The following is a 13,224-nucleotide window of genomic DNA, read 5'->3' as shown; positions in this document are numbered from 1 at the left end:
TCCCTACCTTCAAAAACCCCAATTCCCTTCTTTTCTTCTCCGCAGCGTTCACTTCTTCTGCTCTTCTCTCATCCCTCAACTACCGCCACCGCCACCACCACTGACCACCGTCTTCATCTCTCTCCGGCGCTGCCGCGGCAACATCTGTATCTTCTCCATTTTTTGTTTATTTATTTTATTTTGTTTTTAAATTTCTTCCACTTTCATTAATAATTGAATTGAATTCTATTCCATTTTGTGTGTGAATTTCAGGATAGAAATCAAGCATTTTCTCACTCGGAGCAAGAAATTCTTAACAGTTTTAACGGTAACTTTCCACTCTTTTCATAGCCTTTTCACTTTGCTGCTGCTTTTTCTCTGTTACTTCATGTTAATTCCCAAATCTTGTATGAAAATATATAAAGTATACACTTAAATAGGTCCCCGAGAAATTCTAGATCGGACACTTTGTTTCTCAACAAATTTTCATTCTCTAGAACTTGTCAGATTGTCTTATGATAATAATTTTTTGGGACTTAATTGTGTTAGTGACTTATTTGTTCAACACTAATATTAATAATATGATTGAAAGCGGAGGGACCAATCTTTCTCGAGAATTTCCACAGTAATAAAAATTTGTTGGGACCAAAGTGTTCTGAAATTCGTTGGACCAATTTGGATGTTTACTTGAGTGAGATATATATTCTCAAGTGCCTAGTGTTTGTTCTTTGATATATGTATTGTATTATTTATATTCATTCCTTTTTGAATTTTGATACATGGTTTTGGTTCTAATTCCAAATCATACTAATTAACAAGCCAACCTAGTGTTTGAGGAGCAGCAGCATTAACAAAAAGCAAGAATAAAATGACAACGACGATGACACTTTTGAAAGACATTGTTCCTTCAGCTCAGAACAACATTAACACCAAATTCATAGTTTTGGAGAAAGGCAATGCAACACTGGAGGGCCAGAACAAGTTATGCATGGCTCTTGTGGCCGACGAGACTGCAGCCGTTCATGTTCAGCTTTGGGGAGATGAGTGCAATGCTTTCGAGGGTGGCGACATAATTCAGCTGACCAATGGCATCTTCTCCTACCAACGCAACCACCTTGTGCTAAGGTCAGGCAAGAGAGGTAAGATGGAGAAGGTAGGAGAGTTTACCATGGCGTATGTTGAGACACCAAATATGAGTGAGATTCATTGGATTCCTGATCCAATGAATACTAGCAAGTATATACAGCATCAAGTTATATCTGTCCACTCTCGCATGTTTCCTCCCATTGCCTGAGACTAATGTGCTATAAGAGGAAGCATAGGTGTAATGGATTAGAGTGTGATGGTGAATCAATGCTCTAATAACTCCCTTCTTTAATATCTATCTACTGCACTATAAATAGGTGTAAATTTGGTCTCACTGTTGTTCTGAGCTAGAAGCACAATGTCTATAAGAAGTGCCATTATCATCATTTTGTTCTTACCTTTTTGTTACTGCTGCTAGTCAAACACCAGGTTTAGTATGATTTAGAGTTAGAACGTAAGCCATGTATCAAAGAGGAATACATGTTTCGGAATATTATTAAGGAGTAAAATATTTATTGAATAAACTATTTTTCCATACTTATGGAATTTGTTGGTGAAAAGGAATCATTATTGAAGATGTGTTTTTAATTTCTTTCTGTTAATTTGATTTTATATATTTAGAAGTCAATTTTGATTTATTTACACCCATCCAAGTAAATTATATTTCTCTTCATTTTTATTGGGTTTAATTTCTCGACTCAAACGTTTTTATAAAGAGATGTTCGCAAATCTATTATACAATGGTTAAGTAAGAAACTTTAGTTTAATTTCATGGCTTTATTTAGATTATTTTGATTTTAGCATATGGTAGCTTTAAAATATTTAATTTATACTATACTGATTAGATCACTTCTCATGACATGATATTACCAACCATCAATGTGATATATGACCTGGTAAATAAATTTAGTCAAGCGCAACACAATTCGAACTCAACCCATTCAATAAATATGTTTGACCCTGTTTAGTTTTTTTTTTTTTTTTTTTTGGGGGGGGGGGTGAATTTAGGAATTATAATAATTTTTTAAGCTCATAAAAAGTTAAACGGGCAGGCCATTTAAGCCTGCAGACTGACTTATATGAGCCAGACGTGTTAAACGTGCTGTTTCGTTTACGAACGTTTATTTGTTAGCCTAGGCCTGACCCGTTTGACACTCCTGCTTCGGCTTGGAAATGTTTTCAGTTGACAAACAAATTTATGCACAGAATGAACTCTTCTCTAAACTGATGTGGGTTTGGTTTACATATTATGAAAATATGAAACTGTTTTTTAGTTTTAACTTAAAACACATTTTGTGTCTGGAATTCAGAATGGGAAGCACAGAAGATAATCCAGTTTCTCACCTCGATCAAGAAATTTTCCACAAATTTAGGGATTTCATGACAGGGTAATTTTTCACTCTTTATAGCTTCTTTGTTTCTTTGATATTGGTCTATTGGTAAGTATCTGGTAGTTTTATATGCTTGTATATAAAAATAAAGCCTGCTTGCCATGGTTGACCCTTAAAGGATTGAAAAGTTACTTGGAACAAATATTGGGAATAATATTTCCCATTTCATGAATGCAATCTTACAAGAACAATAGTATTTTCCTTATGTTTCCTTTAGCAGTTTCAAATGAATAAATGAAATCCATGTCTAGATATGTAAACTAATTGAAAGAAGAATTTCATTTGGATGCAATACAAAGCATATGTTATTGTTGCTTTGCAGTTGTTTTAATTGCTTGAATAACCAAGAGGATCAACAAGTTTGAGGGAGGTTTCCCACATAGTTCATTGTAGTTGCCATAAATTTTTGTCTTGTCATCCTAATTTGTGTTGTAATTCTCCACCTCTACAAACTACAGATTTCCTAACTAGTAGCCACTTCAAGATAATCATTTTCGGACATGCAATAACTATAATGATTCTTAGTCCCAAGGGCTGCTAGAGGTGGCAATAACTGTCAAATGGCGGAGGTAGTGGGAAATAGAAAGAGTGCATCATAGAAAAACTTTCCATGTCGGTATTTCTTATGATTTGAGACAGTGCTCTACCTAATACACAAACATATATCTTCTTTTCCCCCTGTTCTTTAGGAATTGGTGCTATTTTGTGGTTTCTTTCTTTCACCATCAGAAAATATATCTATGCAATGTTATGTTTCTCAACAGCTACCCAATGATAGGATTACAAAGATTGATGAGTTGGGAAATGTAGGAAGCAAGCAGCTGTGTGGATTTCAACAAGCACTTGGTAGTTTTACACAATTATGTTTACCATCTGTTAGTTAGGTAGTGTGAAATAATAATTTTACTTACGTATGCTTCATGGTTGTTTTGAATTTTCTTTATCGACATGTAGAGTTTATCCGGAGACCTCCTATAGATACCAATTCTATATTAGTTGGCAAGATAATGGAAGCTAATGGAACAGATAGAGTTAAATCCTATGTCAACTCTGGTTGCAAGAAACCCAATGACAGTGTCAATAATGTAACCAATTGTAAGTATGGCTCTTGCTTACCCTTGAATGACGATCAGAGGATTTCTTCTTGTGTGCACTTATAGGCTGATCATACATTTTGCAAATGTATGCAAGTATTATTTCTTAGTTATTCAAGAATCTGTGCAAGTTCTGAAAAAGAAGTATTCTAAATTCCATTCACAAGTTTTGTTCCCATTAAATGATCTTGCTTCGCATGATTAGCTCAGTTGTGCTGGCATTTCTTACTTGTAATTCTTGGTTCTATACTTCTCCATTCTCATTCCTTTTTGGTTTCCATCTAATTTGTTTATTCACATTTTTTAGTCAATTCAAGAAATTGCTACTATAGTCCTTGTAAATTTTGATTATTATAACTAGAATTGGACATATCTTATGAATTTTGTTCATTCGATAGTAGTCATCTGTTTGGAACATCAATTTTATTTTTGGTTATCGATTCTCGTTTCAATTTCTATCCACTTTAGTGCTATTGCTATTATTTGTGCTGATACATTGGTTTTGACATGGCAAAATTGAATATGGAAGTGTGCTCATGCAAACGTGGACTTCTTAACCATATAAGCAAAGGTGTGGCACTACTAAGGCTTATTTTTGTTATGTGATTGATCATTTGTCTTGTTATAACTGTTACTTCTATTTAACAATTTGGCCTATTAGGCCTTTTGTTTTTGTTTATCCCGTCTTTTCAATCTTCACCTTAGCTTATGTTCAGCATTTGTCCTTGGTACAAATGGATGCTGCTGCTATTCATTGTCTTCTCTGTCTTGCAGCCAAGGTAATAATTAATGAGCTTGAAGGTTTATTGAGAGACGTAACGAGTGCCATACAAAGGACACACGGGAAATTATCTGTCTTCTCGGATATTGAGTTTGGTGTTGAATTGAATAATCAGGCAGCTTCTGATGATTTGGTAATACTTTTTGTTTGGGGGTGACTATTGATTCACTATCTTTCTGGGTTTAGCTTTTTACCCACATAACTTCAAATTTTAAGACTTGATAGTAAAATTTCAATAACGGATCCTCTCATCTGATGTTTTCGCATGATTCAGTTGTGCATGATCTTTCACCATTAACAATCATGCATAATAACTGTGGGGTGTTCGCATTAACAATCATATAGCATAAGGCAATTTTCCTCTTTCTCTGCTTTGCCAGGAAGATATGCATCTTCACTAAAATTCATGCATCATTTACATGTTACTGATACAACTTATACAATGGAAACTATGGGGATGTAGCTCATTTAAGAATGACAGTTACGTTTTTCTCAGGAAGAAAACGTTGGCTTCTCACATTCTCAAAATACTGATTGCACAAATACTGAAGAAAAGAACAGTAGTGATGTCACACATTTTGCTTCTCTAATGGCTATCTTATATGGTATGGTCAAGCAAGACTATTTGATGCAGGTAAATGATCTCTATTGTGACCTTAACAATTCATATTTAAATTATGGAAAACCTTTATGTTATGAACCACTTGTTCCAAAAGTTTAAGCTAATAGGAAAATATACATAAATGATGATTATATACATGTCCTTTTATACACGAGTTTTTTTCTTTTATTTGTGTGAATTTTGCATAGTCTTTCTTTTATTTGTCTTGTGCTGAAATTTGTTTTGTTTTAGGATCAACAAAGATCGAACTTTAGACTTTTAGGTTATAAAAGCTGATACCATATTATGAATCTATTTATCTTAAAAGATTAAGCTGATAAGGGGAAGTACATATTTAACATCTTATAAACTCTCTATTTGTTTAATTATATTGATGTAGGAAAAGATAGTTTCTGCATTAGATCTCAAGGTGCCATCGGAAGAGCTGCAAAGCTTCTGTGAGATGTGGTCTTGGCGTCCCTTCATAGATGATGACATTATGCATCAAGCTTGGAAACTTATTCCATGATTAATGTTTTGTCTCGTATTATTCTTCCTTAGAATACTTTGTCATTAGGCTAGATACACTTGTAATGATTTGTTGTTGATGTTATGTCTTTTCAACTTTTGTCACATTTTAGTTTAACATGTGATTTTTGAATGGGCTATTGTGATTAAAAAATTATCAATGTATTAGTTAAAATATTTTCAAGTATTTTTTTTATCCAAATGTTATGATTAGTTTGTTTTATTTTCATTTATATTTTTTTCACTTTCCCCAAAAATACTGCTGAAATAACATTAAGTAAATATGATGGATGATGGCAAATTGGCAATTAAGTCCATAGTTTAGTGATTTAGTGTCCTACTCTATCTAGATAGTGTCATATTATATACACTCTTCAATACCATTCTTTAGAAAAGAAAAATCTGATAATGAGAATGCATTTTATTGAAGAATTTGAATTTATGCTAAAATTAATAAAGTAAAAAGAAGATTGGGCCAGCTGAAAGAATCTCTTGTGTAAGCTCATCATTAGTTCCAATCTTGTAATTTGTGAAGGTTTCAAAATTATTCTTGAACAATCCAGCCAGCTTCAACAGTGTTCCTTGGTATGCATCACTGCAGTTGAACAAAATCTCCAATGTTATAATGTTATTGTGACATTGATTCAAGAATGTACTCTTTTTTCTTCACAATGATAGATACAAAAAAATTTGAGTTTTTGGTGAGTCCTTATCTTCTAAAGACCATGTAATTTATACTGCACTTTTGAATTTTTTAGTAAATGCTTCTTATATAACAAGCAGGATATCTTTCATGTTTGATAGCATTATATATTTGTATAAATTCGTATTTGTGCTATATAATAGATGCAGCTTTAAATTATGTGTTTTGAAAAGAATTAGTATCTAAGAACTATATTGTAAATAGGTTTGCTAGAAAACCTTCATTGTGACATCTCTACTTGTATTCTCTTTGTATTTTGGTATTTTTGTGTGTGATAAATCATAAATCTTAATAACTAAGGCATATTTATAGATAGATAAAATGACACTATGCCAACAACTAAAATACATTTTCAAATTCAAAACTTAACAATATAAAATTCAATCCACCAATGTTAAAAAAATAAAAACCATCATGATTGAAATTTGTTGAATATATATATATATATATATATATATATATATATATATATATATTAGAATTTAAGTTTGATACATTGTCAGTGTAAAATAGTTTTATACGTGCATTTACGTAACATTACATCAATAAAAGTAACTACTTTTCACATTGACTGCATGAATGGTTATCCAAAAAAACGGATATAATTATACGATTGTGTAAAACGTTTTACATTGTTAGTGCATGAAAATTAAATTTATGTTATAATACATATATTTAATATTCCTCTTTATATGTCTATTACGGATAATTGGATATGTTTTGTTAAAATTTTATTAAAAAAAATTCAATGAAAAAAACCTTAACAAACAAAAAGTACCATATATTTTTATAATAAATTGCCCACGAGTTGTTATAATTCATATATTTAATTTATCTAATGATAAAAGATTTTACTCATTTGTATTAGTTTTTTGTATTTTTGTTGTCTACCAGAAAAAAAGTCACTTATCATTTTTTTTTATTAATCCGTCGTAAATCTTAGTTCTATTTAAGAGTCTGTCGTTGGCCAATAGATTGCTATATGCACAAGGTGGAATTCGAACTACGACACTTTAAGTAGAAGAGTGAACTGACCACTCGATCAATTCAAGTTGGTCAAGTCACTTATCATTTACAGCATAAAACGTTTTACATAATTGTGCAATCACAATCGTTCTCTTGAATAACTATTCATGCAGTCAATATAAAAAATAATTATTTTTATTAATACGACGTTATATGATTAGATACACGTATAAAATGATTTTTACGTCAAAATTAAATTCTAAAAACAAACCCACCTTAAATTTTCTAAAGATATTTTAGTATTTACATATCATTATTGGACATGAATTAGTCCTTATTTTTATTGTATTTATCGGCCCTATTTTAATGCTCGAGTTTGTTTGTTGTTTAGTTGGATTGATTGACCGGTTGTCCATATGTAAATAAGTGAAGAAAATTTACTTAATCACTAATTTTGGATAATATTTTGCACCGCGTAATCCTAGTTTAAAAAGTGAAAATATTATGATTCAACTTTTTTTTTATTGATAAGTTAATATTTTTTAATTTTTTAATTTATTATTTTATTATTTTATTAGTGAATTATTTATTAAAAATAATTTTTTTTAAAATTATTTTAAGAATAACAATATAATATTCACAGATACTTTCTATTCCAATTTAATTAAAATATGTTCAAGTTCAACCTAATACGAAAAATATTAAGAGACTTAGTATTCTTTTAATAGAAACAGAAATAAAAATTTAACTTATTAAATCAAATATAAGACAAATATAAAAACTATTGATTACATAATATATTAGAGAAAAGGACAAATTAATACTTAATTTTTTGGTCTGCAAACATTTAAATTTCTGATAATTTAAAAATATATTTAAGTTTATGACCTTTTTAGAATTTAGAACACAATCCCTGAATCTAATTTGTCGAATTTAAAAAAAAAAATTACATGTATATCCGTATCAACCAGGTCAATTCAACAAGAATCACGATTGATTTTTTTTATTGAGTTTATCATGACAGACCAAAGTAAACATAAAGGATCAATATGTCCATATTTAAAAAAAGTTAAAAACTTAAATGTATTTTTAAATTTTCGATGGCTTAAATATTTATGGATGAAAATGTGGAACTATTTGTTATTTTTTCGTAATATTTTTTTAAAAAAATTTTCTTTACCAAAAGTCCAAAACAGAGTCATGTAAGAAAAGACTGAAAGAGGGACCCGACCCACCCGTTTCTTTCATTTGATTCCGTGTCTTTCGGAGTTGACTAATTGACTATCCTACCAACCAGAAAACCCTTTTTCTTTTTTTTCTTTAATAAAAAAAAAAACTTATTTTGTTGTTTTGCTGCTTTTTCTTTTAAAACCCCTCGCTAAATTCTCTTCCTGCTTTGTCTTCACGCTTGGCTTTGTTGTTTGTTGAAGCTGAGAAAAACAGAACAAGAAGAAGAAGAAGAAGAAGAAGAACAAGAAGAAGAAGAAGAAGAACATGAAGAACAAGAAGGCAATGGTGAATTGCCCGAAGAAGCACGTGAACTTGTTCTACTCCGTTGACTGTGAGGAACTCGCTCACAATGTTGCTTCTCATTCATTTGACCACGTCACTCTTCAGAGTATCAAATGGAGGTAACTCTAACAATTACTATATTCTCTTTGTTTCCATTCAATGCTTTATTATTATTATTATTATTCGTATGAATCTTTTTATTTATTTATTTTTCAATTTTATTTTCTTGCTTGAAAGTTGAAACTATTAATGGATTGTGTATTGGCTCCTATTCCAGTGATTTCAGTGGTAACTGAATATTTGGATGAGCTTATTTTGCTTTCTTGAAAAGAAAAAAGAAAAAAAAAAGGAAAGGAAAAAAGAATCATGTTTTTTAATTAACTGATATGATGAAAAGAAACTTTGATTAAAAAAAGAAAAAAAGGAACTGATTGTAGGAGTTCTTTAAGCTATCTAAATTCTATAGCTTACTTTAGCATATTAGAAGAATCATGTTTATTTATTTTTTAATTAACTCTTTTCGGCATCTTTGATCCGAGAAGAGCAAGCAAATCCAGCATTAAAACTTACATTACATGAAATCAACCATTTATATATTGAAACAGTGAATGGTTCTGATTGGAATTGAGTTTCACTGATGTGATAGTGGAAATTACCTCTTATATGAACAATAAAAAGTAGAAAATAAAATAAATGATATATTGATCTGCATAAAGCCATAAACTCAAGAGTCTCTGGTTCAAAACAAATTCATTCCCAATTTCTCTGAATTCTTGCAAAACAATGAACTACCTGTGTATTATTCCCTCTCATTTTCTCATCTATGTTCATCACTTCATCCCAGTTCTCATTTGACTATGCTCTGAACTTAACAGAATGAACATTCATTTTATTTCCGATTTTGGCTTATTAACAATGTGTATTAGTCTTTACTTGTCTTCCCCTTTTAACATACGTTATTATGTTTTGATGTTTCTTCATGCATCGTTTAGGAAAAGAAAATTCAAAAGCTGACTAATTTTATGGTTCTCCAGGTCTTTTGCTGATGGATTTCCAAATATTTTTATAGAAAATGCAGAAGAGCTCCGAGGTCAACACGTTGCTTTTCTGGCATCTTTCAGCTCCCCAGCACATATCTTTGAGCAACTTTCTGTTGTGTATGCACTCCCTCGTCTATTTGTCGCTTCGTTCACATTGGTATTGCCTTTCTTTCCAACTGGATCCTTCGAGCGAATGGAGGAAGAAGGAGATGTAGCAACTGCCTTCACCCTTGCAAGGATGTTGACGAATATTCCGATTTCAAGAGGTGGCCCAACTAGTTTAGTCATATATGACATTCATGCTTTGCAGGTTTGTGTACATAATGCATTAAAAGGAATTCATTAGCTTCACTTTTGTGGTCCTTTAATTATGGTACTTATGGATTGTTATTAAAGTTATGTTTACTGTTAAATACACTATCCAAAGAATGAGTGATGACACGTCGACACCATCCAATAGAATACATGGCCTAGATGGAATCAAAAGTACAATTTAAGAGTAGTGTTTTTGCCCAAAACTACTTGTTCACTTCAGATGATCATGGATATTCTATCATAATACTATGTTTATGTTCTTCACTTAATTTCTTATATACTTTTGAAGAAGAGGCAACATTGCTCTCATTTGTTTCTTATGATGTTCTGTTAAACTTCTCATTCAATTCAAATACCATGAATTTTCTTTAAATTTTATTTATGATTTAAATATGCAGGAGAGGTTTTATTTTGGAGATGAGGTTTTGCCGTTGTTTGAGACCGGTATTCCTCTCTTAAAGCAACGCTTGCAACGGCTTCCGGATGCCAAAAATGTGAGTATTTTGTAATCTACATTACTTCAAAATCTTACTGCCTTTGTCTAGCGATCAAATTACGATGTTAAAACAGTTGTAATTTCCAGGTAGTTATAGCATTTCCAGATGATGGTGCTTGGAAGAGGTTTCACAAGCAGTTTGAAAGTTTCCAAGTGGTGAGTCTCTTAGTATCTATCCATTTAATCTATTCTGTAATTTTTTTCCCAAATAGATTACCTGAAATTTGAGGTGGCAGGTAGTATGTACAAAAGTTCGTGACGGTGACAAGCGGATAGTTCAACTCAAGGAAGGCAACGTCACCGGTCATCATGTAGTAATTGTTGATGATTTGGTTCAATCTGGAAGCACCCTGGTTGAGTGTCAGGCAAGTTATTTCAATTTGCGAATTGAAGATGCTTATGTCAATTTTTTTTTTCTTTTCGTATGTTCTCATTTTTCTTATGATTCTAGCTTAGCAACACCATAAGCAAAACTTGATGTCTATATTAGAATCTTAAACATGAATGCATGTGTCTGCATCTATTTGCAACTTAGCAATTAACATGTATCTCCTTTTTATCTTGCTGGTTTTACTCAGAAAGTTTTAGCATCCAAAGGTGCAGCAAAGGTGAGCGCCTATGTCACACATGGCGTATTCCCCAAGCAATCGTGGGAGCGATTCACTCATAAAGACGGTTAGTCCCAACTCCCAAGCATAATATTTTCACATACTTCTACATTTCTCACACTTGAATACATGTTTTGATGGTATTGCCACCATTCGATTTTGAATTTTGCAGGAGCCTCGGATAATGCTTTTGCACACTTTTGGATCACAGATTCTTGCCCTTTAACTGTGAAAGCTATTGCAAACAAAGCTCCTTTTGAAGTATTGAGTCTAGCAGGATCTATTGCTAATGCCCTACAAATATGAAGGCAAATTAGGGAACTAATAATAATATTGGATAGAATATTCAAGTTGGTGATAAAGGAGATCCTCAACTTCAATTTTTTTTCCTGTTTTTACATTACAATAACATCCTTTTCATCTCTGCTGTAACCTTAGCATGGTGAAACCTGTGAATATAGTTTCTATTATGATTGTTCTCTAGCATAAAAGCAAGACCTATGCATGATGCAAATTAAATCATCCAAATCTTGCTCTGTATTACTCATCAACAGGCACTAATTTCTTTGTTCCTTTGTGGGTTAAAAAATAATAATAAATATGTAAGTGACTGCAAAAAATGTATGATTCATAAACACTATTTGGCTAAACAAATTGGAAACAAATGTAATACTCTAATGTTAAAAAAGGAAAAATATTTTGTCACAATGTATTTCAACATCTTCATGCAAAGAACTAACATTAATCTGGTGATGTACTTACACAAGGTAGTATTTGTTTAAAGTGATGTAATTGATCAATTGATTGACAGATTCTAAAGCTTAAGTTGATATATGACATGAAATCAAGCCGTTTTTTTTTACATTATTCTATGTAACAACACAAGTTAAATATAAATCTGTACATAACAACACAATTGATATAAAGCACGGGAATGCATGCAGCTTGGTTTTATTGTTGAAGAAGCTTCAGAACATTCTACTGATGAAGATCAACCGCCGCCAAGTGTTGGTCATTGAGGTAGAACATTCTCCTAATTATTTACATTCTACTAAATACTAATGACAAAAAATAATAAATTTTGATAACCCTATAGTATTTTTCATCTTCTAATTGTATAACTAGTGTGTTATAAACCCATTTGTTGCAACCATAATAAAAAGAGTGAATAAAATATTTGGTCAATACTTACGTCCATATTCAACACATATATAGTACATATATAAAGGGTGACTTCTGTGGTAATCATGTTTTGTAGTGGCAAAAATTAACTATAGTTAACTGACCAATAAAATTAGGACACATGGATGAAAAAAATAACTGATATATAATTAACTTAAAAAATGCGGTAATTCAAAAAACATTACTACAATAGTAGAATAATAATTACAGTCCATCAAAAAATGGTTTTGGGACCTGTAATTATTATTCTGCTATTGTGATAATATTTCTTGACCATTTTCCTTGAAACTAATCGTATACTAGTTAACTTTTCTATTTTGTGTCTTAATCTTGTTGGCCAATTAACTATAGTCCGTCTTAGCCACCACAAAACATGGTCAAAACTCACCTTTGCAAGGAGTGGAAATGATCAAATGAACGAGGAATCATGTGGGTTCCACCACTTTTTTTTAAACCAAAAAAAAAAAAATCGTAATCATGAAATAGCCTTCGATATGTATGCTTAAAAAATGTATATGAGTATTGGGCAAAATATTTAACATTGGGTAAGCTTCTTATGTTTTACTTCATTCTCTATCTCTTCCCTTCTTTTGGAAAATAGTGAGAGATTTCAGGAGAAAATTTAGCATCAACATTTGATACTTAATGCTCAATAGATATCGTTATCGTTACATCATGGATTCTTACATTCAAGAACGTTATCGATTTCGTTACAAGAGGTTGTTGAGGTAGCTTTACTAGATGGATAAATATATTGAAAAAGGGTCTAGAGAGTTAGTATAACATCCTCCCAAAAACTTAAAACTGATTTTCGGTTTTACCAAGGATTGAACTCTAGACCTTTCGGATCTAGAGCTCTAATTCCATGTCATAAAACCACTCATCTCAAAAACTTCAGCTGATGAAAAAATATAACACTAATAATTATATCTCTAATACTCC

The 13,224-nt window shown here is 31.5% G+C and overlaps 2 protein-coding genes across 18 annotated transcripts; both read left to right on the top strand.

Annotated features, from left to right (window-relative positions):
* Nucleotides 1-8: 8 nt before the first annotated feature.
* Nucleotides 9-5,662, top strand: LOC112719805 (uncharacterized). 16 transcript variants are annotated; one of them, XM_072207895.1, is made up of 10 exons: nucleotides 9-146; nucleotides 253-307; nucleotides 808-1,118; nucleotides 2,376-2,453; nucleotides 3,235-3,302; nucleotides 3,411-3,551; nucleotides 4,080-4,121; nucleotides 4,325-4,464; nucleotides 4,828-4,965; nucleotides 5,333-5,662. In XM_072207895.1, the coding sequence occupies exons 4-10, from the start codon at nucleotides 2,377-2,379 to the stop codon at nucleotides 5,459-5,461; spliced, it is 735 nt and encodes a 244-aa protein (XP_072063996.1). In that variant the 5' UTR covers nucleotides 9-146; nucleotides 253-307; nucleotides 808-1,118; nucleotide 2,376; the 3' UTR covers nucleotides 5,462-5,662. The 16 variants fall into 16 exon arrangements, with proteins under 16 accessions (XP_072063996.1, XP_072063995.1, XP_072064003.1 ...); XM_072207894.1 differs by having other exon boundaries at nucleotides 4,813-4,965; XM_072207902.1 differs by having other exon boundaries at nucleotides 3,221-3,302.
* A 2,617-nt stretch (nucleotides 5,663-8,279) lies between these two features.
* Nucleotides 8,280-11,628, top strand: LOC112719802 (ribose-phosphate pyrophosphokinase 4). Of its 2 annotated transcripts, none has more exons than XM_025770504.3 (7): nucleotides 8,280-8,760; nucleotides 9,676-9,991; nucleotides 10,395-10,490; nucleotides 10,580-10,648; nucleotides 10,729-10,857; nucleotides 11,071-11,167; nucleotides 11,273-11,628. In XM_025770504.3, the coding sequence occupies exons 1-7, from the start codon at nucleotides 8,624-8,626 to the stop codon at nucleotides 11,404-11,406; spliced, it is 978 nt and encodes a 325-aa protein (XP_025626289.1). In that variant the 5' UTR covers nucleotides 8,280-8,623; the 3' UTR covers nucleotides 11,407-11,628. The 2 variants fall into 2 exon arrangements, with proteins under 2 accessions (XP_025626289.1, XP_072063992.1); XM_072207891.1 differs by having other exon boundaries at nucleotides 8,367-8,760; nucleotides 10,395-10,494; nucleotides 10,584-10,648.
* Nucleotides 11,629-13,224: the final 1,596 nt, after the last annotated feature.

This window comes from Arachis hypogaea, chromosome 11, assembly GCF_003086295.3.
Source record: "Arachis hypogaea cultivar Tifrunner chromosome 11, arahy.Tifrunner.gnm2.J5K5, whole genome shotgun sequence".
NCBI lineage: Eukaryota > Viridiplantae > Streptophyta > Magnoliopsida > Fabales > Fabaceae > Arachis > Arachis hypogaea.
The sequence above is the reverse complement of the archived record's forward strand: the minus strand, read 5'-3'. Positions and strand labels throughout refer to the sequence as shown.